At 44.0% G+C, this 26,577-nt stretch overlaps 1 protein-coding gene across 1 annotated transcript in view; it reads left to right on the top strand.

The window, feature by feature from the left end:
• The window catches only part of C6H1orf21 (chromosome 6 C1orf21 homolog), a 211,933-nt gene that overhangs the window by 113,045 nt on the left and 72,311 nt on the right, over nucleotides 1–26,577 (top strand). The window contains exon 3 of the mRNA XM_051147567.1: nucleotides 5,306–5,400. Within this exon, the coding sequence (XP_051003524.1) occupies nucleotides 5,306–5,400 (95 nt within the window). The remainder of the gene's footprint in view (nucleotides 1–5,305; nucleotides 5,401–26,577) is intronic.

The following is a 26,577-nucleotide window of genomic DNA, read 5'->3' as shown; positions in this document are numbered from 1 at the left end:
CTGCCTATACTATTGGCTTAGCTCCAGCCCTCTGCCCAGGATCAAGAGAGAAAATTCTTCATCTTTCCTCCAACATCACAAGACTGCCTCCTCACAAGACCTACCATGAGAAGTCTTCTTCTTGCTGACCTGGCTCAGCTCTGTTAGGTTGAAGGGGCTTCCAGGGAGAAAGCTGAAAAGAAAACCATCTTTTCTGTATTTTCTGTGCAAACATGAGCTTATAAGTGCAGACCATTCGAGCCTGTGCACACACACACACTCACATGTGTGGTGTATTTGTGTATGTATTTGTGTGTGAGAGTTTGTGTGTGAGAGAGTGTATATGTATTTGTGTCTGAGAGTGTATATATTTGAGTGTGTGAGTATGTGTATATTTGTGTGTGTGTATTGTGTGTGTTTATGCCTGTGTGACTATGTGTGTGTATTTGTGTGTGAGAGAGTGTATGTGAGTGTGTTTGTACATGTGTGAGAGTTTGTTTGTATGTGTGTATATTTGTGCATGAGAGATATGTGTGTTTGTGTATGTATGAGTGTGTATTTGTGTGTGTATGCGTATATGAGTGTGTGTTATGTGGAAGAGTATGTGTGTGTGTGTTATTGTTTATTTTCAGTTGTCCTTATTAAAAGAGGTTAGTAGTTTAACTCCCACGCACATCTTTGTGCTTTCAAATTTACACTTCCAAATAGTTGACAGTCATTAAGGATTGCTAAGAAAGGAGCAGCATTTCTTTTTCATTTAAGATTTGTGTGTGTGTGTGTGTGTGTGTGTGTGCATGTCCCATGTGTGTATGTGCCCACAGAGACCAGAAAAAGTCATCAGGTTCCTGGAACTAGAGCTAGAGGCAGCTATGAGTCCCTGACAACCAGAATCTTCAGCTAGGGCAGCCCATGCTTGTGACTCTGCCCTCTTAAGCTCTAGATTGGCCCTTCTCAGTTGCCGTCCCTCAAGCGCTCTTTACAGATGGGTCTGCTATAGATTGCTTAATAGTAATAATAAGAATAATAATTTAAGACCGTGGCTTTGAGGCTGGAGAGATGGCTCAGTAGCTAAGAACACTGGCTGCTCTTCCAGAGACCTCGAGTTCCATTCCCAGCACCCACACGTTAGATCACAACTCCTTAACTCCAGCCTTTGGAGATCTGACACTGTTCCCTGCCTCAAAGGTCACTACTCACTGCATTAATGTGGTGCTTGCAGAGAAAACACCCATACACATAAAATAAAAACAAATTAAGCGTCTCTAAACAAAAGACAAACAAACAAAAAGCCACCCTGACTGCAATCAATTAGGAGATAAGTGCTTTTCTAATTCCAGGATTATTAAAAGTTAGAATTTTCACAAGCACACTAGACCGAGGAGGAGGAAAGTCGAAGCTCTCTGGGAAGCATACTCCAGCTAAGAAGGGCTTTCACTTTTGTTTTCCAAGACACTGGAAATCTGAAGCTACTTTGATACCCTTTTTCTACTTTTCATCAATGGCCGCTACCCATCCATCCCCCTCTGTTGTTACCTTGAATAAGATGCTAAAAATCCCACCACAGATCTATTTTGACTGGAAGCCTGAAACTGTTTAAGGGGATGAACAGCCTGCCAGAGTTGCTGACTTGCATTTTAATAAACCACCTGACAAGATGAACAGGACGGAAGAAAAGTGAACGGATGTGAGGGAGGAAGACAGCGCTGCTTCTGCCCTTCATCAAGTGCCACACTGTTCTGCTGTCAGCATTCTGACTTGTAGCAGAGTCCGTCCCCCCCCCCCCAATGTGGGCTCTGATTAAAAGAGGTTGAGGTAAAAAAAAAAATAATAATAATAATAACTCCCGTGTGCCGTTAACAAAAGGAAATCTTGCTGCCATAACCCAAAATGCTTGGTCCACCACCCCTTGAGGCCTGAAGAGAGCATTTCCTGTGGGCTACGTCTCTATGGAAATGCACGACATCTTCATTGATGGTCCCGGCCTTCAGAAATCTGACAGGCCCTTTTAATTTTATTTTATTAAGTATTTGTTTTTAAGAAATTGTGGCTTCTTGGAGGATCTTGCCAACTTCTTGTCTTATGCCAGGATGGGCTTTGCGTAGCGTGTTGTGTAAGTTGTAGTCTTAGATGTTTGTTTTCTCTCTCTTTTTTTTTTTGTTACTCAGTCATACTGCATTGTCTTGTCGATGCCCTGGCCAGCCAGCTAGGCTGTTCATGACACTGTCAACGCCTGTCTGCAGTCTAAACTGGCCAGAATTCTGTCTTGATGAAAAGAAAAGAAAAAAACCCATGTTTGCAGTAATGCTACTTTGAAAGTCATGTCACCAGAAGCTTTTCCATTTCATTGGAGAAAAATATTAATAGTTTGTCTATCTATCACTTTTAATTCAGTTGTGATCTCTAGAGGGCTGAGGAAATAAGAGTGATGTTTACTTTACCACGCTGCTCAGAGTGTGATTATACTGGAGTGTGGCAGGCCAGATGGGAGGGGGCAGTAGGCAGGGGAAGAAGGGTGCTCTTTCCTAGGGTACACCCATGCTGTGTAGTGTGCAGAGGGCCGTCTGCTCATTCAGACGTCTCTGCTTGTATTCTAAAGTGGTGTGTGATCTTCTCTGCCCTATTAGCTGAGGTTTGGATTCTGGGAAGAAAAGCATAGGATCTACCAGATTGTGCTATCTGTTATATTTAATAATTGGAGGCTCAACTAAGTGTGTATTTGATTAAACTGTAGCAATTGTACACTGATTTATAACTGTTAATGCCTCAAACCAAAGTTTGGGTGCCTATTTTTTTTTAATGTTTTTACCTTTATTTTGATCTTTGTATAACTATACTGGCGACATAATTATGTCTGTTCTATTTTTAATTAGCAATGGCTTTGCAACTTTTGAGTAAACAATCCTTAATTAGATGTATTGGTATTATTAACTTTCTTTTTTCCTGAATAGAAAATCAGAGTATGAGATTCTCTTGCTTTTTATTTTGAGACAGTGTTCGCTTTGTAGTGGCCTCAAACTCACTATGTAGCTTAGCTTAGGCTGGCCTCAAACTCACTATGTAGCTTAGGCTGGCCTCAAGATCAAGATCTTAACTCCTCTCAGTCATCTGTGTCCTGGGATTACACACATGGGTCATCATATCAGGTTAAGAGAAACTTTTACAGGGCTAACAATCGAGATGTAATATGAATAAAATAATAAAATGGAAAAAAAAAAAGAGAAACTTTTACTATGTACTTGTAGATCCAAATCTATCTATAAACTTGGCAATTTTTGAGTTAGAATTCCCGAAGGGCTCATTACTTTTAATTGTATGTAAGTCTCTCAGATTCCATTAGAAAGAAGCAGGAGTGGGGGGCTGGGGAGATGGCTCAGATGGTAAAGGGCTTTCACACAGGGACCAGGACCTGAGTTCAGATCCTCAGCACAGATGTAAAAATCCAGGTGAGAGGATTGCATTGCTGGGGAAGTAGAGATGGGGCATCCCTGGGACTTGCTGGTCAGGCAATCAGTCTGACTGAATCTTCAAGCCCATTTTCTGCAAGAGACTCTGCCTAAAAAAAATGAGTGATGCAGTGAGACGCCAGCCATTGGCCTCTGGCTTCCACATTCACGCACAAGATTCTAACACGCATGCAGAACACACTTGTGCACAAACATACAATAGAAATAAAATATTAATAGAGTCAATATCTACCTTGAACTGCCACCTGGGGGGAGAAAGGAAAATGGCTTAGTCACAAATATTGGGTCTTTTTATACACATACATGCAAATACATTTGCTTCACTTCAGAAGGAAGTGAGGAACGTTTGACAAGCACAGCTTCTTGGATGTTACTATAACTAGATTTCAGAAATACTGTGTTATGAGGTAGGATGGGGAAACTACAACTTTGTTAGGAAGTTGTGTTATAAATACTAGCCCAAGACTTTTTGTTTTGTTTTGCTTTTTGAGACAGGGTTTCTCTGTGTAGCCTTGGCTTTCTTAGACTCGCTTTGTAGACCGGGCTGGCCTCAAACTTGCAGCGATCCACCTGCCTCTGCCTCCCGGAGTGCTGGGATTAATGGTGTGTACCACCGTGCCCAGCTAGCACAAGACATTTTTAAGGAATGTACTCACTGTGCTCCGTCACAGGCCATAAGAAAACGTGTTACAGCTCTTTATCTTGAAGTACAAACTTCCTTAGTGATAGACAGCTGCCTTTCTTAGAGATGACGGCATACCGTTCTCGAGGCAGCTTCCCGATGAGATTTTTCTAATTCTCCAATTCCTGTGGGTTTTTTTTTTTTCTTTCCCCACAAGTTGAACCAAAGATGAGTCAAAAATCTCACTTGTTTTTGAACTTAATGTACCCAAGTCATTTCCTGTTGACAGGGATCTGGCGAAAACGTCTCCTTGTCATCGCCAGAGCTCTGTCCGAGAGAGGGGCTTTGCTGGCTGCCTGATTTTGTTCCATGATGGGTGCTGAGGCTCACGTTCTCCTCTCTGGCTGTTCCACAAGTCTAGGTTTTGCCTGCAGCTTCTGTGCTCTCCAGCCTCAGGGCCTTCCTTCCCAACCCACTTACAACGAGCTGACATTTTGGCTCCTGTGCGTGTAACTTTATAGAGATTGATGTGCAGTAAGTGTAGAAGGTTCAAATTTAATGGAAGAGCCCTAAAAAGAAAAAGAAAATAATCAGTTTCCATTTGCTTTTATTTATTGGCACAACTCTATGGTCATAAACAGTACTAAACTCAAAAAGGGAAAAAAAATAAGGGGTGAATATCTAGATAAAAATTGCTGCTATGGGCATTCTGAACAAAGAGTCTCCTGGGGTTGCCAGGTGTGGCGGAGCACGCCTTTAATCCCAGCACTCGGTAGGCTGAGGCAGGCGGATCTCTGTGAGTTCAAGGCCAGCCTGGTCTACAAAGAGAGTTCCAGGACAGCCAGGGCTACAAAGAGAAACCTTGTCTCGAAAAACAAAACAAAACAAAACAAAAGCCTCCTGGGGATAAATGTGGGCATTCTCCTGTCTCCTTAGGCTGATGTGTGGGGTTTCCCAAGTCGCGGTGGAAAAGCCTGCTCCTTCAGTGCTCGCTGCATAAGGGTAAGGTCTGTGGGCACACAGGGTTTCTCTGAACTAGAGAGCTCAGCCCTGCAGCAGACAAGGCAGAGCACTTACTAAAGGGGACCCAAGCTGCCCATGCGGCCTTCTTCCAGATTGTTCCAGATGAGCCTCAATGTAAAGGCTATGAGGGAAGAGTCTAATGTATGGCTTTGGCTTTGCTGCTACTTTTCTGCCACTGTGGTAAAATTCCTCCCCCCTCCCTTTTTTTGTCATTCAGATGAGTATAGGATCAAACCCGTGGAAGAGGTCAAATACATGAAAAACGGGGCAGAAGAGGAACAGAAAATAGCAGCCAGGAACCAAGAAAACCTGGTAAGAGCTGCAGTTCTCCTTTAACAATGCCTGTGTGTGGTGACTATTGTAAGAAAACCTGCATCGCATATGGAACTGAGACGCACACCCTGGTACAAGATTCCTTGAAAACAGTGCAGCTATTCTTAGCTTGCCTGGAAGCTGCACCATTACCCTGTATCCTGTTTGTCTCAGAATAGGTCTCTTTTTAATCCTGATAAGAAATGCTCCAGGGAAAACACAGCAAATTTATTAATGTTTCTGAAAATGAAGTTGAAGGGGGAGAGTGGGGGGGCGGAGCCTGATGTAAGATTGATTGAGACATACGTACTGGAGGTGGACTGTCCCCCACTCTGTCTCCTAACATGTATTCAGGTCAGGAAGAATAGTAGCATCTCATTATTCGCAACGTGTAATAAGGAAGCTGCCTTTCAAAGGAAAACTGCGTACTTCTAAAATAGGTCTCTGTTCCGAGAGCCTGCTCTTCACACTCATGGTGTTAAAGGCGTCGTACAGCTGAGTTCATGTGAGAATTGTAGGGACGTGAAGGGAGGGAGCGCCCTGCTCTGTTAGGCCTGGCCGTACACATTCCTTCCCAGCAGCCCACCTCTATAACCCATTTAGGCAGTCATCATAGTAATTGATTTGTAAGAGGTTAAGCTGGTTAATACATTTACCCAGTTGCATTAGTATGAGGTGGGTTTTGTTCGTATTCTGCACATATTTTATATTTGGATTATCTACTTATATGATTGGGCGAATGTTCTTTTTAGAATTTGGTGTATCATTAAGTGGTTTTTGCTCCACTGACATTTTTCTAATACATTTCATTCTTCGGTGACATCTACTGTAGCTTGGGGATTGGCATGTTATTAGCCACTCCCCGTGGCTGTCATTTTTCCATCAGACGCTAGTGGCTAGAGTGGCTTTGCTTCCTTCCCCCTCCTCTAAGCATGTGACCAACAGTCCTAAATAGTGAAATGCCAGCGAGTGAATATTTTGCATTTTAAGTAGAGGGAATAAAGGGCTGCTTGGTGGGAGGACACTTGCCTGGGACAGGCAAAGCCCCCGGCCACCCCTGCCCCGGGGTTCCAGCACCAGCACCACAAACTAGGGGAGGAGGTGTTGAAAAGGGTCTAGATAATGAACTGTTTCATAAACGGCATTTCTTTTTTTTTTTTTATTCTTTAATTTTATTAATTTATTCATATTACATCTCGATTGTTAGCCCTTCCCCTGTTTCCTCCCATTCTTCCCTCCCTCCTATTTTTCTCCTTCTCCCCTCCCCTATGTCTGTGACTGAGGGAGACCTCCTCCCCCTATATATGCTCTTAGAATATCAAATCTCTTCTTGGTAACTAGCTATCCTTCCTCTGAATGCCACCAGGTCTCCCCATCCAGGGGACATGGTCAGAAAAGGGGCACCAGAGTTCGTGTGAGAGTCAGATCTCACTCTCCACTCAACGGTGGAGAATATATAAATGGCATTTCTTAAATCCACGGAAAGGGGGTAGAAAAGTAGAAGTTAGTGTTAAGTAGACTTTTTACAGAAAGTTTGTTTGTTGCTGTTTTTGCTGTGAGCATCAGATAAAGCAAGACCTGGGTAGGTGAGAGGTGGGCTTTGTTTTTACTCAGTGGCCGAGTTTTCCCCACTTGATACAGTCTGGATTCAATGTGTAGATAGATCTCAGCACCGATGTTAGAAGCTGGCCTGGGACAGCCTGGCCTTGGCTTCCCCTTCGGTGCCACTGCTTGGTGTGCTTGTCCCTTGGGAACCTGAGGAAGCTGGAGACTGGGGCTGCCCTCGCTGCTCATCCTGCTGAGGCCAGCACAGTCTTCCCCCTCCTGTCAACCGGAAAATCCTTTGACTCTTCTCCTACCTTCCTAGACAACTCTGTGGTCAGGGTTAGTGCTAGTGTCCTGTGCAGGCCAAACAGACACTCAAAGAGACTTCTGGGCATTCTGGCTGATTCCTGTGACACGAAGGCAACCCCAACTCCTTTATTTGGCCAGATGATCAGGATTCGTACTGCCGATGGCAGTTTTATCGTGTGCAAACATTTGCACAGGAACAGGGAGGAGATAGATGTCTTTGATTCTGAGGTGAGCAAGTTGCTTTCCAAAGGCAGAAGTGATGTTCACTTACCTGTTAGTGTGCTGTGCGTGTTAGCGTGTGGGCCAGTGTCTAGTCTTAGCAGTATACACTACCTAGTAGTTGCTCAATAAATGCGTGCGTTCTCAGAGCCTTTTTGGCCACAGTTTCCACGGCTGATGAATCCAGCCTATGGCCCACCACAGATGTACCCTAAATTCACAGACATTTATCCTGATTTCTGCGGTTGCTTTCTATCTGCATATTCCATTCACTCTACCTTCTTAAGCAAGGTGGGGTCAACTAGTAGATTGACTTTCTTTTCTTTTTTTAATCATCAAAAAGATTATTTACTCATAAATGTCAACAAGAATCCCAGCTTCTCCATTTCCAGCTTTAAAAGCTTGGCCCGCTTAAATTCAAGTTCTTTATCTGGAATGTATCTGGAAAGTATTAGAAAAAAAATATAGGGAAAGGTCTTTGCAACTGAGATGTTCTTTCCTTCCTTCTTTCTTTCTTTCCTTTCTTTCTTTCTCTCTCTCTCTCTCTTTTCTTTCTTTTTCCAGTTAAAGCAAGCTTTATTACATACTGGCCAGGAAGATGGACACTGGCCACGTCCTTACCCAGAATTCCCAGAGAATGGCATTGAATTAAGTCAGTCAGATTCCTATAAAGGCCAAACCCATAAGGCTGTGTATTTTCTGGGCAAAGGAAACTTTCTTAATGGTGACAAGGATAGATGGCAAAAGCTGTAAAAAGAGAATGTTGTTACCTGACATCAGAGTCAAATACTTTTGTGAAACCTTCATAGCTGCAAGATTGGGGCAATAGTTAAGGAGGAGCCTGGGGGAAACATTTGTGGTCAATAAACAGTGAAAGGGCTCACGTCTGGGCTATACAAAATACAACCCTAAATATACAAGAAAAGGGCAGTCTCTTAGAAAGATAGATAAATGAATAGATGTGTGATTGAGAGTAGAGCACACAGGGTCATAGGCTTTCAAAAAGGTGTTCTCCATCACCTGGATTGGGCATACTTCCTCAGAGACAGCATTTTCTGTGTGTCTCTGAAGGATACTGACCCCCTCCCCCAAGGCATGCCTGCCTGGGTCTCTGGTGGGCTCCTCTCTAAAACACTTGTGCTTTTGTTCCTATGACTTCGTGTTTCCAAGCTCCAGAGGTGTGCTGGTTCTCAAACCGGTTTGTGCTGGTTGAAAGTCATTGTAATTATGTAATTTAGTTAAATAATATGCAAGCCATCGGAACACCACCGTGGAGAGAGCTGTTACAGTGAAATTGGAATGGAATGCTTTGAAAAGGTTTGATGAAGCTTATTAAAAGCTTGGTGTTTAATTGAATTCTGCATTCATGTTCTTTTTACAAGGTCTTTACTTTCTCACTTCACTTAAGAAAACCAAACAGGAATCTAAGCTATGCATTGAGGACAAGGTCATTAGAGGAGGTCCTCTCTTACTGTCCCCTCAGGGAAAGAAGAAGCCATGTTCTTATGACAAAAGATGGGAAAAGAAATGCGCATTTGGTATCTTAAAGTTAAATGTTTAGTGTCCATATACACTTTATATGATCCTACAATCACTCAATGACCTCCATTACCAGTTTGGGTGGTTTTATCTAATACTGCTTATTGTAATTATGGAAATGAAAATGAAAATGAGATTCCATTTTTCATCCATTAGATTGGCAAAAACTTGAAACTCGGTAATACCACACAGACATTGGCATGATTATAGGAAAATGTGTGTCCATATATCAGCAGTGAACACCTCTCTCAGAGGACAGTGTAGTAGTTGGTGTCTATGGAAGTTTAAATGTGCTTAGCCATGACCCAGCAATGGGCAGCAGCCTGGCTGCACAAGGGAGCTTGCACAAGACATCCAGTAATAGCGCTGTGTATATCAGTAAAAACCGGAGTGAAGACCTTTCTGCCTGTCAGTAGGAGAATGGAAGTTACATCACACTAGGCAACAATGAAACAGAACAAGTTGGAGCTCGTTGGGGGGAAGCACACCAAGTTGAATGTTGATCTATGTACTGTGATGCCCTTGAGGAGTCTTTAAAATGAACCCCAAACAGCACTGCTCTGTGTGTTGCCACAAATATTCACATGTATGCAAAGATCCATAGATATTTCAGAAAGCTATGATGTGTTCCAAATGAGTGGCACACATAGTTTACCTGAGTTTGCAAAATGGACATGATCACGGAACTCAGGTTAGTGAGAACTTGTGCAGAACACATAAGATATTAGCCCAGTTCCTGGTGAAGAACATGCCATTATTGGCTATTATTGCTTTGCTTTTGTTAATGGGATTGCGTTACCTAGGAGCAAATGAGAAAGAATCGATAATGTATTCAAGGGAGATTTTTAGTATTATATTAATATTTAAAACTTTGATTGAAAATTCATTTATTCAAAGGGGGTATAACAACACTTTCCTAGTTTTGACTACATCGCAACCATAAGTAGCATCGCGACATTTTCTCCTTGACTTGGGTGCGTAGATTCCACGTGGGGAGGACTAGAAGTCAGCAGAAGGAAGCATGAGACTCATCAACTTTCATGCTCTGGGAGTTCAGAGTTTTGCATGTAAATAATGTAAACATATTACTCTAGACTTGGCAGAACCCAACCAACCCTTTGCCTCTGCTAGTGTCTTTAGCAAAGAGCTGTCCACGTATAGTTTGGAAGTCCTCCCCGCCGTTTAATAAAACATTGTCTTGTTTTCCTTAATTAGCACTTACCATCCTGAGGCTGTCCTCCCTCAAGAGCTGTTAAATCGTTTCATGCCAAGTTGTTTACTTTGCTGGTTTGGGGCGTGCGCTTCCTAGATCTACACGTGTTGCATTGATTTCTATTCACTCTTTTCATGACATCTTTGTGTAAAGGAGAAGGTCCTTCTCTCTCAGATGATACACAACAGGAACTTTTGATTTGTCTTGTCCTTAGACACCAGCTCTCTGTGGTGCTCAGGAGGTGGCTCAGTGATTAGAGCACCCCTACTCTTGCAGAGGGCCTAAGTGTGGCTCCAGAAACCATGCCAGGCAGCTCATCGCCTGCTGTAACTGCAGCTCAAAGAATGCCGACACTCTCTTCTGGCTGCCTTAGGGAGCTGCACTCACGTGCACATAGACACACACAGGCGTGCACACAATTAAGGCAAAAAATCAAATATTAAAAAACCACCCTTATCTAACTCACCAGTTCCTGAGCATAGCCAAGAAACAAAATTTTTAAATGAAATGTTCTAATATGGCTCAGCAGGAACATTGAAGCGGAGTTCCATTTTAAGTGCAGCCACACACACGCCTCTTAAGTTTGTGAATTCCCAAGCGTACCCCAATGCATTCAATTTCCCCCACATATCAGAGCTTCGGACTACAGAAAAGACTTGAAATTAGGAAACATCTTTGATGAGAGTCTTCTTAGGAGTAGTGACATCTAGCTGGTGACGTAAGAAACCGCCCTGGCACGAGGGCTCCTGTTCTGCAAAGTACTGAGCTGTCGAGCAGCCGGAAATGTGAACCTGGACTATGTGTGATCCCACTGGGTAATTTAATCAGCAGGAAAGCTGAGTGCTCCAGACCATAGGCACCAAGTCACTCTAATTCTCAGTAGATATTTTATAAGGACTAAGCGGCATGTGAATGAAGTCTGTGAACTGATAAACGCCCCCACAGAGATGTGTTCTTATAATTAGCAATGCAGAAGCCCATGCGCACTATATTTGTTTAACTTGTAGGACTGTGTTTACTGTTCCGGTGACATGTAGAGCAGCTAACACAATAGCAAATTGACTTTTCTGTTTCAAGTTTGCCTTTTAGAGATGATTGCCTTTGATCGCTTGTCCTCAAATGCAAGGTTAGGTTGTTCTTTCTAGAAATCAAATACCGCAAAAACGCTATGACTTTGGATTGTCTCATTTTCCCAAGCCATTTAAACATCCCTAGTACTTCTCAGAATGAGGCAAATGAACTGACAGTGACAAAAGTGGTGCTCATGGAGAAGTGGGTCGCTCCGTGGCACCCCCTGCTCCAGGCACAGATTGGATTTGTCCTCAGGTTAGAGCTTAATGAGCTGTTGGGAATGGGGGTCTCAACTCGGAGGGTCCTGCTTCCTGGTGTAGGGACCAACGTGATAGAGACCGAAAAGTTCCCACGCCAAAATAAAAGAAGACGTGCTTGGTAAAAATTAGTTGCCTGTCTTGCTGTGACTGACCAAATACCCAAGAAGAAATGGCTTAAGGGAGGGATAGCTCACTTTGGCTCACAGTGTCCGTCCTGGAGAGAAAGGCCCCGGCCTGTTCCAAGGTGACAGGAGACTCCTACACACTCGAGGCTGCAGAAAGCTGAGATCAGACAGGAAGTGGGGCAGGCTGTCAAACCTTAGGGCCTGCCCTCCAGTGACCTACTTCCTTCAACAACAGTCCACCTCCTGAGTGTTCCACAGCCTTCCAGAACAGCGCCACCACTTGGGGATGGATTTAAGTGTTCAAACAAATGAACCTATGGAGGAGATTTCACATGTAAACCACAACGGCAAACTAGATACTTTTCCGAAACGTAACTGTTGCTCTGGCATTAGACTTAGCCCCAAGTACATATAGAGTTTAAGTACTCTTGCTTAATATTGCTAATTATCAGGCCGTTGAGGGCAGAATGTGTGAGTGGATGGGTTTGGTAGCATCCTTCTCTTTCTGTCTGCTGTGCATAGAGAGAGTAGCAGGAAGAATGGTACCTCCTCATCGATCTTGGACAGCTTCCTCTCCCCAGCTGGCATCTTGGTGTCACTGGAGCCAAGCACACTCAAGGTCTTACAGATTATTCTGGCACTGTGCTAATTTGTTTTCAAGTAGAACAAAAGTAGAGTTTAATCTCTAGGGAGGAGGGATTTGTTGACTCAGCCTTCTGAGTGTCCCGTGACTCGCAGAAACCAGGCTCCTGATTCGGGAAGAGCGCGTTAAGGGATTAAAACAGCACTCACGTGTGTTCTGTACCATACAGTAGAGCACAAGCTCCTGCCATCGCTGCCACGCCTGCTTCACCAGTCACCGGGGTCCGTTGCTGTTATTGGGGTTTTATGGCAGAAACAAAATGGATTCTAAGTAGGCATATTACTCACTACCCTTGAAGAAAGAGCTGTTATCATGGAAACTTCCAAGAAACAGAAGGGCAGTTATACACATCCTTACACACACTAAACACAGAAATCAATGGTTCAGATGTTGCTGGGGAGTATGGGTGCCGAGAATTCGGCCCAGAGCCCCGCACGTGCAAGGCAGGTGCTGTACCGCTGAGCCACCCCCCAGCTCCTCAGAAGCGGTTTCTGAAACAACTGCAAAACCATCCCAAAAGGAAAGAAAAATGACTGAAATCCTATTTCAGGTGACCTTTTCTCTTTCCCTCACTAATACATAGCTCTAACAAGGTGAGAGCAAGCAGGTTGTCTGCTCCCAGGACCAGCTGTCTCTTGAATAAATCGCTATTTCAGCACACTTAGTTCAGACCATCAATTGGGCACATTAGGCACCACTGAAGAGTAGAAGGTTGGCAAGGGCAAGTGGTAACTCTGAGGAAACCCAAAGGCAGACGGATGGGTACAGTGTAAACACAGGTGAGGGAGCCTTTTAGTGAAGCCTCAGGGAGACTGGGGAGAACTAGCATGGGATGGGGGCCCTGCACCTGGGATCTTAGGAGAGTCATGGTAGGCCAGCATTGTAGCAGGGCCTTTGTACGAGGCCAGCGTGTCGTTAGCTGAAGACTGGAAAGATTCTGAGCAGAAGGGAAAGTGTGAGGCAATTGTGGAGAGGTGGCAGGAATGCTTAGTGACTTAGGAGGCTGATGGAGTACGTTAGGAAGTTTTTGTGACTAGCCTTTGGAGTAGCCCTTGACACTAGAGTGTAGACACAAGCAGTACTTAGGTCTAGGTTTCTGCTCTCTTTTTCCAACTGTGACCACAATGTTTAACTAGAACCAAATGGAAGCCGTCTTCAAAGAGGAATTCTGTTCATGTCACTTAGGATATCTTTTCATCTCATCGGCACATGGACATTTTGTATGCAAGTGGCCCCGTTATAGCAGTGGAGTCTTGGGAATGAGTGACAGCTGAGATGCTTAGAGCCATCGTACAGTGGTGTGCCTTTTCTAAAGGCTATTCAGATTTCTCTTATAACTCAGGTGAAGCTAAAAATAAAACCGGACTATATAAATTTCACTCATCTGTTGACAAACTCAGTGAGGTGGCTTCACCCTAGTTTAATAACTTATGTCATGAGAGTGAGAGCATCCAAAGAAGCCATAGTGTTTCCAAACACTGGGCTCTGGTGAGCGCCTCTCCTTCATTTGTGAAGCAATATACCTAGAATTTGTAGAGATGAAGGATTCAACAGCCTCATGGTTTTTATCTTCAAAGGGTTCTTGATAATTCTTGATAAAATATGTGGTCATTCAGAAAAGAGAGAGAGTGGAAAGAATAAACAAACAAGGCATAAAATATTCATCCATCTCCTTTAAAAACAGGAAGTGTATTGCTTAGCCTGTCAATCATAATATCAAATACTGTTCTAACTGCTTGTTTTCACATGTTTAATAGGGCTAATTTAATTTCTTTACTCAGTGTTCTGTATGATAGTTGATGCCAAATTTCTTCTTTCTTTGGAAAATAAAACAATTGATAGTGACAACAGTATCTTTCCAAACTCAGTGAGCTGTCTTGGTTTTTCTGGTTTGTGTCTGAGTGAGTGAGTGATACCTTACAGGTTTTCATTTGTGGATAAAGTTCTCATAGCCTGGTAACTTAGGGGTTTGGTTAAGCCCAAATAAACACTTCTTTGATGGGTTTTTGTCTTGAAAGGAACTTAAACCAGAAGTGAGATGGGACGCTGGAGAAAGGAACCGGCATGGAGAAAGTGTTGCCCCCTGAAACAAAGGGGAATGCTCACTATTAGGACAGAAACACTGCAAGACTGGCACAACCCTGGGTCTCCCAGATGCTGCCCAGGGTCTCCTTACTCTGGGGTCTATGGCATGCTGAGCATGACAGGGACAACAGGAGACAGGAGCTGTAGACAGAAAGGGGAGAGTGTGCTCTTGTTCGTGCTCTGCAGAGGTACCTTAGCCCCCATAACACTTAAGCTCATCCCAATAGACCCTGTTGGCCAAACCAGGAAGAGAGGGTGAGCCAGCATGTAGCCAGTGCCACATGTTCACGCCTGTTGTTTAACTGTGCTTCCAAAATTAACTCTTCCTTGTCCATAAATATATACTGCTTGCTTGAATTACTTTAAAACACAATTGGCAAAAGGTAGACGTGAATAAAAATAAATAAAAATCGTTCACAAGTTCCGTGAGAACCATTTATGTTTTTATACCTCTTATGCATAGAAATGTAATATTCCCAAACAAAATTAGATCTTCCAAAGCTAAATATAGTCTCACCATATGTCCAGCACTCATGCTTTTAGACTGCTTCCCGAATTGATTGAAAAACTGTACAGAAACCATGTGACTTCTGGTAAGAGTTCCATTCATAAACACCTGAAACTAGAAGAAACCAAGATGTCTTTGGCAGAGGCATGGACAAACTCTGGCATGTACATGCAATAGAATATTACTCGGTGATGAAGAGGAATAAGCTACCCGAGGGGAGAGTCTAGTGAATCTTAAATGCATATTGCTGAATTGAAAGTTGCTTGGCTTTTACTTGGAATCATTAGTGCTGAGTTCCCTCTTGCTATCTTGAATAGACCATACCACAGAATGTAAAAGTAAATCCAGCCATTGATATTCTAAAGCTCACCATAGGCAAACTTATATTTGGGCTGTTGCTTTAGCAAATAAGAATTATTTGGCATTCTATGTGTAAACTAACTCCCAATGTATTTAATCATTTTATAAGCCCTCCTTTTGTTTCTGGGGGAAAGGGCATACATTTTTGCAGGATCCCCCCATTTACTTATTGATAAGTAGCCCAAATGGTAAGTGAAATGTTTACATGGAGACATTTTTGTATTCCCTTGAATCTTTCCAAAGTTAACTCTCAAAAAGAGAGTTTGATGACCACAGCCTGGCCACCACTTGAAATATAGATGGTATTTTAGTGTGCACAGTCTATGCCCAAGATAAAATTTTAGTTTCTTTGGAGAGGTACACTGCTTCAGCCTAGACGGCATCATCATCAGTGTTGTTCTGATGAGTTGTTATTATGTAACAGGCCTCTGCACCATGTCGTGCCTTTCTTATTTTCTGAAGCTTACGCTAATTGCTTGACACAAGATCCTGCTGAGGTGTCAGTGGTAGCTGCTTAGGACATGAGCTGTTCTTGGCTCGATGATCAAGATGGCTTGCAAACAGGGCTGCAGTTCAGAGAAGCAGTAAACTCACCTGGAGGACAAGTGTCCACATGGGACTTGTCTACCTGTTGTGGGATTCCTGCAGCTGGTTAGGCCAATGGTCGTCACACACTTCACCTGAAAATTGGCTTTGGACAGGCAGAGTGACAGGGATGTAGGGAATGGCAGGGAATGGCCCCAGCCACCTTTGGGAGCTGCAGTCTGCTATGATTACCTTGCTCAGATTTCTGGGTCGGTAGGGAGTGCTCCATGGGGGAAGCATTGTGGGGAACCCCGCTGACTTCAGAAATCTGGATCGAGCCCTTCAGTTTAATTTCTATTCAAAGAGAAAAGCTGGTCAAGAAACACAGGACCTCATGCTCCGTCCTGCAGGAAACACCCTGGCACCCTTGTGAGCACTTGGTACCCACAGGCACACTATCTACGCCTGGGGACAAAGAGTCCTGTTGGACATCAAGTCTCAGACAGAAGGAGCCTGAGAAAAGCATCAGCCTTGCTTCTAGCTCAGCAGCCTAACACAACAGCAAACTCCATGAACCTTGCTCCCTTCATCTAAAACAGGAGTGATTGTCACAGGCCTGGGTTATTTGAGGTTTAAGTTAATAGTCTTTTTTGTAATAAGTTGCATGATTATTTTTTGGTTTGTTTTGGAAATATATAGCAAGTTATTAATAAAAGGTGTGTGTTGTGCCTTGATTTCCACATAGAGCAGCAGTTCTCAACCTTCCTGATGCCAAGACCCTTGAATACAGTTCCTCATGGTTTGGTGACCCCCAACCATAAAATTGTTTTCATTGTTGCTTAATAACTGTAATTGTGCCACTGTCATGAATTGTAATGTGAATATCTGTTTTCTGATGGCCTTAGGCAACCCCTATAAAAGAGTTGTTCAGCCCCTTTAGGGTCCTCAAACCCACAGGTTGAGGACCACTGATCTCTAACTTTCTATAAGATTCCAGCTACTTTAGTGCATGAGAACCACAGTTTTACTGTTCTGTCAAGCATGACTCATAGAATCTTTCTAATTCCAGTGTCAGCCTTTGGACATAGCATAGATACAACATGATAATCAGTGTTGAGAGCTGGTCTCTCTGCCAAGCATTCGAGTTTGGTGGCCAGTGTTGAGTTGTTGTGTTTAAAGCAGAAGATTCTGTGTCTTTACTCTCCCCCTTCCACCTTAGATTAGCCCATATTGCATATGAAATTGAGAAAGAACAAATTCAGAGAGAGTTTATACTGAGTTATGCTGCGTGCTTTAGTAGAATTTGCCATCACACATTAATGGGGAAAAGCTGTGTCTATCTTCAGGCAGCATTCTTGTCTCAAGAGCCTGCTAATTAGCTAAATGTTTGCCGTGTCTCCGTTACCCCGGCGGCCTTGATAATTAAAAGTCAGCTTTGGACTCGCCAGTCTTCCATGTCTGTCTTATCTCTGCTTTTGAAGGCATCTTCATCCACTGAACTTTCTAATTGTAGTGCCCCACTCGCTCCCAAGCTGTGCGCAGGAGACGGCGAGTGGGCCACCACGTGAATCTTCTCATGGTCTGTGTCTTCAAAGGACACTTAAGTTAAAAATAGTCTTTTACTTTTCCAAAAGTAACATTTCTATTTTTAAAAGTCTTTACAGGGTTAAAGCTCTTGGTAACATCCTAATCCTTGATGAGAAACAAAGATTCGAGATTCAGCACAAAGTGACCAGTGTGGTTGAGCCTTTTATTTTAATTCATTGATTTATTTTTTACACAAAATTCAAGGAGTGCCATGACACTGAGAACTCCCACCGTCTAATAGTGATATAATATATCATGTTACAAATGGCGCTATCGGGCTGGAGAGATAACTTGGTGCTTCCAAGTACGTGTTGCTCTTGCATAGACCTGGGTTTGCTTTCCAGCAACCACGTAGTTTACCACAACCACTTACAGCTTCTGTTCTAGGGGATCCAATGCCCTCTTCTGACCTCATAGGCACCGAACGTGCTCATGGTGCATACACGGGTGCAGGCAAAACATGCGTATACACAAAAATAAAACAAGCAAATCTAAAACACGCAAACAGATGGAACCCAGAACCCAGAAAAAAGAAAGTCTCAACTCCATCCATTTTCTAACTCACATAGTAAGTCTCCATTGACCGCTGATTTCATCTCGGTGGCTTTGGGTGTGGCCTGCAATACCTAGAGTTCCCTGTCTACTGCTGAGAAGACAATCTATGAGCAGCCTGTTTCCATGGAACCACCTTATGGGTCTAAAATGTGAGCATGTGACACTGTGTGCACCTGACTCTAACAGTGCTTCGGGGGAGCCTTGTTTTCGTTTAGCTAGTTCCTTAAAGTCCTGTGGAAGCCGCTGTAGCCGTCTATGTATTACGAGCATTGCTGCTCTGTTGGCCTCATTCTTGGGAGTAACCTCCGTGCTGGGATATTTTGTTCATTCTACAAGTAATCATGTAATGGGAACTGTGCCTTAGAATAGCAATAAGAGGCTTAACAAACTTGTAGGAAACATGGCAGACCAGACTGTTATAGAAGTATAAAAGATGGTACTTACTAATTTTAAAGCCACAGAGCAAATTAGCAAGCAGCAGGTCATGGGGACCGTCAGTTATGTGTGAGGAGCTGTGGGAAAACAGACTCTTAAAGGCTGGAGGGCAGTGTTAAGGAAGGTGCGCGAGAGCCAGCAGGAAGAGAGGCCAGGGATTTAGAAAATCATGGTGGCCAATCAGAACTCTCCAGGGCCTGACATGATGGAGTGTAAGGCTCAAGATCTGAAGGGCTTTGGACACACCCTAACAAAACTGGACAACACACTGTCACTGGTAAGACTTACCTGGCAAAAGCAGCTTAAGGAGGGAAGGTTTCCTCTGGGTCTACCGTTGGGAGTACTGTGTCACAGCAGGGAAAGTGTGGTGGGAAACAGCTGGAGGAACATGAGACACTTGTGGCTGCTGATGCTCAGCTCGCTCGTTCCTCTTTCACTCGGGGACCCCAGCCTCTGATATGGCGCTGCACAGATTCAAGGCGGGCCTTCCTTCCTCAGTTAAACCTTTCTGAGAGCATCCTAATCAACCCAGCCAGGTCTGTTTTCTTGGTGATTCTAAATCCAGCTGGTTGATGAGGACCATTAAACATCACAGCCAGGTAGCGTGTTTATAGTATATTAAACTAACGAAACATGTGAAGCAATTGAGAATGGGTTTTTATTTGACAATGAATCAGGCAAATTCACAGAAACTGAGCTCCTTGCCCGAGGTGGTTCATTAAAAAAAAATGTAAGTAAGTATGCGATATATGTCTGACTCCATTTTCGGAGCAACTACATCTTAAAATTTGATTTAAAGGACTTACATAGTCCTGTCATCCTAGTGCATTTTTCATTTAGAGTCGGGAGAGGGAGGGGGGAACACTGTCCATCTTTGCTAGATGCATGAAATAGCTTTTATAGATGCGGAGTCATGGCCGGCATAAATTTTGCATTTTTTTAAAGCATTATATTGTTTTCCATTTTCCCTTATCATCACCGTGTTAAATTTTAATGGGTGTGTAAAAGTACTTCAGATTGATTTCCCTTTACTTTTATCCTGCAGCGGAGTATTAGTCTACTTCCTGTTATTTACCCTTACACAGTGCATAGCGTGGCTGTAAGCGTGTCCCCAGAGGCAGCAGTTTCTTCTCTTGATTTAGTTCCCTAGATAAGGTTTCAGATGTGGGAATCACTGACTTGATGGTCAGGAGCATCTTCATTGTTCCTGACATTGGCTGCCTGCAGCCTCCCGCCAGTAATGGAGAATGTCAGTCTCAACGCTGATATAAAATGGGTGTTTTATGGTTTAAAAACTTTTGAAGATTTAATGATAAATACAAATGATGCCTCAAGGCCGCTTTTTGCTTTGCTTGCTTTGATTACCAACTCTTTGAAATATGTTTTTACCTAATTTAATAACCCCCTGTCTTTTCTTCTTAATCTCACTGTTCTTATTCAATTACTGAAGGTGTCTTTAGTGCCTACTCTTTACCAGACTTAGGCTTTAGAGCCAGAAAGGAAATGGAAGACAGGATTTTATGCTTTCCTAGTGAAGGTGTGAGAATGAATACCCAAATTCAGCTTCCTAAGACGTGTTCTCTGATCTGAATCAGACACCAGAGGCAGGAGTAGCAAATGCTTGCAGAAATAAAGTGACTACTAAGCTATTTTCAAAGATGTTATCAACGCTACACATGTATAGACGTATGTATGAGCGTTCTTAATAGCTGTGTTAAGAACGTGTAATAATTACTCATAACCATGGTATGATGTCCTGACAAGAGGAATCCTGCACAAAGACAAGTGTACCTGCAAGGAAGGAGATGGAAGAATGTAGCAGCCCAGGAAAAATAGAATGAAAGGTTTGAGACAGTCAGCGGGGGAGCACTGGAAGATGGCAGGAGGTTACAGAATCCCAGCTTCTCCTATCCACCCTCCACCCTTGTAACCTGCCACCCCCCTACCTTCCCCCACACACAGAGTATACCTCTCTCTCTCTCTCTCTCTCCGTCCACACATCTTACAGAGGAAGTTAATTTCCTTGGGAGATGTCTGCCCCATCGGGCTGCCCCTGGAGGTCTTCAAGTAAACTTGGCAGAAGTTACTGGGTCTTGTCAAAACTAAGTCAACCTCTTGTCCTCTTATCTCTAATGCCCCCAGAAGGGTAGTATAGAAGAGAAACAGTCTGTGTGTCTGAGTCTAATAGACACTATTCAAGTCATGGCTGTGCAGCCTACTGGCTAGTTGACCCTGTGCAGTGCTAATGCCGTCACAAGATTTACAACGTCCACACTGTCACCTTCATATCTTATAGAGCTCTTACAATGGAATGATCTCATACAGATGCTCAGTGCAATGCCCAGCACATATGGGTCCTTTGTAAATAGTAGCTGCTGTAATGGTTAGTGTGCTTTTAAATAGAATAAATAGGGGACATACATTCAGTGTATGCTGCTCAGTAGTAGAGCATTTTTCTAACATGGATGAGGCCCTGAGTTCCATCCCTAGCAACTTTATAAGTAAAGGAATGTGTATGTACATGGATATAATAGTGACGTTAAAAAAAAAAAAAAGAAAAAAAAGATGTGCTGTATACATACTCTGTTCTTCTGGTCACAGCTAGTGATGGAGGCAGGTAAGTGACACCGTTAAGGACTGGCCGACAATCCTACTTAACTCTGGGCCTCTGGTGAATAACTTGATCGCTCTGGACCTCAGTTTCCACATCTGCAAAATGGAGACAGTAATAACACCCACTACATAGATTCATTTTGAAGTTTGGTACAAGAATGGTGATGGCTACGTAGTAAGTGCTGAGTCATTGGCAGCGTTGGCAACATTGGTAACGATTTTGCCAAGGATGAAGGAGACGATGACGATGTTTATAAAGATGGTGCTGATGATAGTAACCACCTCTAGATAAACTAACCTTATTCCACTTTCAGCATAAAACTACCTATGACTTTTGACTTTTTAATCCCTCTGTTACCCATTGCTTCATTATTTTTATACTTAAGGGCCTTAAATTCTCTTTTTCCTCTTTTTTTTTTTTTTTTTTTTACTTTTTATTGGTTCTTTGTGAATTTCACATCATGTGTCCCAGCCCTTCCTATCTGCCCTCCACCTTTGCAACCTCCCTCGGCCAAATAAAGAACACTCAAACAAAAAAACAAGACAAAGCGTAGAAAGCATCTCATTACAGAAGCTGTAGTGTGTCACAGTGTGTCCTACAGTGTACCTCTCAGTCCACACATCTTCACTTGATAATGTTGATTGCAATGAGTTATTGATCTGGTTCAAGGCCTCTGGCTTCTGTGACACCATCAATATTGGATCCTCACCAGGACTCTTACCTGTCATCCTGTTGTTTGCCTGTGTCATGGAGATCCTGCAGCTTTGGATCAGCAGGACCGGCCCTTTCGTGTGCCCCAGCAGTTCACAGATGATGTAGATTTTGGAGTGGACCAACTCAAAGCCCTGGATCTGGACCTGGGTGGTAGCTGAGCTGGTCAGCCTGCCAGCTCTCCCTTAATCTGCACCACCAGGGCAAGCTCTCCAGCACTGCTCTGGCTAGGCCACTCAACATATTCTAGCAGGAGGCAGAGTTAGCTCTCCCTCTCTTACGTCCTTGGGAATGGCTACCTGCACCTTTGCCTCCAGAGCTAGCTCTACTGTGCTGCCCAGTAGGTGCTGGGGGGGGGGGAGGGGGGAGGCACACTCTCCCAAGTGCTGCAGCTGGTGTGCCGGTGAGAGGCTGGGAAAGAGCTCTCCTGCTCTCATGATTCCAGGGTCGGCTTTCCTGACTGCTGGAGGTGGCAACCTCACTGCAGAGAAGTTACAGGCTAGTTCCCCTTCTCTCTAGCCGTTGGGGCTGGCTCACCTATGCCCACCCTACCAGGGCAAGCTCTATCGTGCTGCCCATGCAAGGTGAAGGGCCACTCTCACAAGTGCTGGGAGGGACAGGGCCAGCTCTCCCACTCTCGTAATCTCAGGGCTAGCTTTCCCAACTGCTGGAGGTGGGTGGAGGAGGGAGAGGCTCTTTTTTTCTTTCTTTTGAGGTTCACTTGTATTTAATTTTCTCTTCCTTTTGTCTCAATAATTTCTTCAAACCGTTTAATCCATCATGATTAGTACTAAATAACTATATTTTCTAAATAACTGTATTTTTTGATACAGGGTTTCATCATTCAAACTGTGTTGATCCTAGGCTCACAGTGCAGCCTGTTAGCCTTGAACTTTTGATACCCATTTCCGACTCCCAAGTGCTGGGATTGCAAGTGAAAGCCACCATACCCAGCCATATGTCCTTTTTAAAAATAGCTACTGCCTTCTCTTAAATCGAAGATCATTTCAATCATCATGCTTACATATTACCCAATATGAGAGTGACTTTGTGGCCACCCAGCCTTGTCACAATCAGCATCTCCCCACCAAGAGATTCCTCTCTTCTTCTGTCTCTGGTATTTGGGGAAGACTGTCTAAATTTTGTATTTATGGTATGACAGTGATAATGGTGCACACAGAAGTCTAATGGGACACATTCTACGTCTTACTCTCCTGCCGTCCTGCAGCACTGACCTCACCATTGACTAGGCCATGGGGACATTACTTCTGTCACAGAGTAAGTGTGTCCTGCTCTGTTCCATTTCATTTGTTTTGTTTTGTTTCAGACAGGGTCTCTCTGTGTAGCCTTGGCTATCCTGGACTCGCTTTGTAGACCAGGCTGGCCTCGAACTCAAATCTATCCACCTGCCTCTGCTTCCCAAATGCTAGGATTAAAGGCATGCGCCACCACACTGGACTTCTGTTCCATTTCTTAATGAGATTATTTCTTTTCTGTCCCCTAAGAATGAATAACATCTGCTTCCTGAATATTTTTTCGCATGATGTGCTAGGTTTATTTCAAGGGGTTTATAATTGCTTCTAAGATCTCCCAAGCTTTCCTTTTCATCAGTGCTGCATAGCTGTCTCATTAGGGCCAGACTCCTCCTTAGTCTCCCGCCTTCTCTCCTGGTTTTTGTGTGTCAGTTATAAGCAAATAGAGTTTAAGGAACACTTCCACCAGCACGGGGGCTAAGAGCAGGTCTTGTCACTGCCACTCAGGAGTCGGCAGGGCACAGCTGAGGTTGTAGTTCAGGCAAGTTTCATGAAACAGTTATCTTTCCCCAGCCACCTGGTCACTTCCAATGTTTGTCCCCACAACAGACTAGAAGCATGGTTCAAATTTCATGTCATCAGTGTGCTAGTTTAAAAGTAAAAATTTTCTTGTTGCCTTAATTTTTATTCTTTGGGAGCGTGTATGTAACTGACTGACTTAACTCTCAGAGAAGTTTCATGTGGATTCTGTTTGGCTTGGGTTGTTGTTGTTTAGAGAAAATTTTCTTTTCTCATTCTCATTTCCTCCAGTAAATCAAATTTTGCATGTGATGTTGGTAAAAATCTGGAGTCAGTTCCGGTGTGATGAGGAAATGGCCCTGGGCCCTGATCACATGGCATGGCCTGTCTGGCCTCGGACGAGTCAGAACATGTATGTGAGCTTTGGATTTTCAGCAGAAGCACCGTGCGGGTCTTCAGGGAGGCCGTGAAGGTTTGCTGGGGGAAGGATCTAACATGCTGCCCTTCACGGGTTCCTGTCAGGTAACTGCTGCTGTTCTTAGTGGCCTTAAACCCCCATGGGATTGGAAAGCAAAGCCAGCTCTGTAATGTAGAGCTGAGTCTCGCTTAGGGGAGAGCTCTCCCAGGTACAGTTTTCATTATTAAAAAGTAAAACACTAGCCAGGCATGGTGGCGCACATCTGGAATCCCAGCACTCGGGGTGGGGGTGGGGGCAGAGGGAGGCGGAGCTCTGTGAGTTCGAGGCCAGCCGGGTCTGCAAATCCAGGACAGCTGAAGCTACACAGAGAAACCCAGCCCTGAAAAACCAAAAGAAAAAATATTTTAAAGTAAAACACTAGGTCAGGACGATGTGGCTCTTTGTTTTCTCTTTGTGATGACCACGCCCCTAACCCACCCAGCTTCACCTTTGCTCCTTGCCACTCTCCTGGGTATTAAAGCCATGTCTTAACAGAGCTGACTGTGTCTTGAGGGGAAAAAAGAAATGGCTTCTTGTGGCTCTTGTGTTATCACCTGAGGAGGTGTGAGCCTTTACCACCATGTGGTGGCTTTGGGCCGCCCTGAGAGTGATTTGGTTTTGTTTTTTTTTGTTGTTGTTGTGTTTTGTTTTGTTAAATCCCTAACGTGTACTGCTTGCCTGGCCCACAGTAACCACTCTGAAGAGACTCCCTCTTTGCCTTCTCTCATAGCACAGCCTTCCATTGCCTGTCGCTCCAGTTTATGTAGTGCTTTCAGAGCCACCAGCTTCTTGGAGCCACGTGCATTGTGAAATCTTTGCTGTGGGTATTTTTTGTTGTTGTTGTTTTTTGTTTTAGTTTTGTTGTTTTTTCATTTCTTTCATTTCTAAGCGAATGACTTCAAACAAGGAAAGGCATGGAGGAGTGTTCCTTTACAACTAGTGCCTGCAATTTACTTTGGAGTGAAGTGGGATTTCTATTTTAATTTCCTGAATGTCAGTTGTGCAGCTTTAAGGAGATAGACGGAGGCACTGCCAGGCCTCCTGAACCCAGGCGCAGCCTCTGCTTCAGCTTTTCTGCATTACTAACATTTTGTTTCTGTCACAGCACAAAAGACAGCACAAAAGGCAGCATTACAAACCAGAACTGTTTTTATCTAATTCATTTTTTAATTTACACACAGTGTCTTAGGCCTCATTTTCCTCTCATTCTCTGTCACTCAGTCAGCATATAGTGATTGACCAGCTTCCAAAACCCAAGAACTGCCTCCTGGGCAAGGAATAAAATTAGGGGATAATCCCATCCCCTGAGGTGCTTACAACTTGTCTGGGTGGTTTGGAAACAAACAAACAAACAAACAAACTAAAATACAGTTAAACAGAAAATGCTGCGGAGGTTGCAGATCCCCGATTGTTTTCCCTCAGAGTCAGAAGGGAGCAGGCGAGGACACTCAGAAAGGAGACACATGGGAAATAGTGAGAGTGCTCATGGAAGGATGAGGAGGAGAGATGCCCCAGAGAGCGAGCATAGGCCGGCTGGGCCAGCAGTGGAGGTGAGGAATCTGGAAAGGTTGCCTGGGGGGTCTTAAGATTGTAAAACTCAGGCTTTCTCAAGCAACAGGAATCCCTGGGGGATTCTTGAAACCCAGTCCATGACATCAGCTCTGAAACAGTAACAGCATTGAAGACTCTGAGCAGTCCAGAGTCCTGTGATGCAGAACGGCCATTTGTCATAGGAAAGCAAGCCCCGGCTCTCACCGCTGTCACTCCTGCTAGCCTGAAAATGACTCAGGACAGCTAGAAGGGGAACGTGGAAAGAGGGGTGTGTAAAATCCAACCTGCGATTTCAGTTGTCAGGTAATTTACGATCAGCCCTCTCAACAAGAAAAGCTCCCAAGAAAAACCTTAGCAGAAATGTCCCAGCAGAGAGAAAGGAGCCCTGCTTAGCCCTGCTTCCACAGGCTGGATCCATAAGCGGGTGGGCGGATAGGCCGGTTGCCTCCTGAAGCAGCAGTTCTCAGCCGTTTCACAACTCCTTTTACGCGTGGTCCCAGGTGCAGGATGGGCAGCGGGCAGCACCGTTTTCTCCTGAAAGTCATTTCAGAACAGCAAGTGTGCAAACCAGAGAAACAGGGAAACCTCTTCTCTGTTCTGAGAGTCAACACTCACCCCCCTGGGTGGACTCCACCTTAAGTGAGGCCGTATTTCTTCCTGTGCTCACCAAAAGCTGCTTGTTTTCACCATTGAAGCCAAATCCCAGTTGTATCTTAAGTGCAGATCGGCTCAGTGAGCACTGCCCAGAGGGTGTGAGTCAAGAATTGCCTGCTGTGGCTGCTTCCTTGGTCCTGATAGCTTTGAAGCCAGCCATTTGCACTGGATTAAATCATTCCTGAGAGTTCTTGTTGACCACTGTGAGGCACTTGAGATGATGTCATTCTCAGAATGAAATACTGTTGCTGCCCTTGCCATTCTACTCTGAATCATGATGCTATGAAGCGAGTTTAAATCATTAAAGGACAATAGGACACTTCACCTCATGCCCGTATTTTAATGTACAGAGTACAGAAGAGGGAGCCACTTGACCCTGGGGTCATTTTCTAACCTCCCTTACCCTTAATTTCTTCATGTCAAAACACAAGAGTGAGCC

This window comes from Acomys russatus, chromosome 6, assembly GCF_903995435.1.
Source record: "Acomys russatus chromosome 6, mAcoRus1.1, whole genome shotgun sequence".
NCBI classification, from domain to species: domain Eukaryota; kingdom Metazoa; phylum Chordata; class Mammalia; order Rodentia; family Muridae; genus Acomys; species Acomys russatus.
The sequence above is the reverse complement of the archived record's forward strand: the minus strand, read 5'-3'. Positions and strand labels throughout refer to the sequence as shown.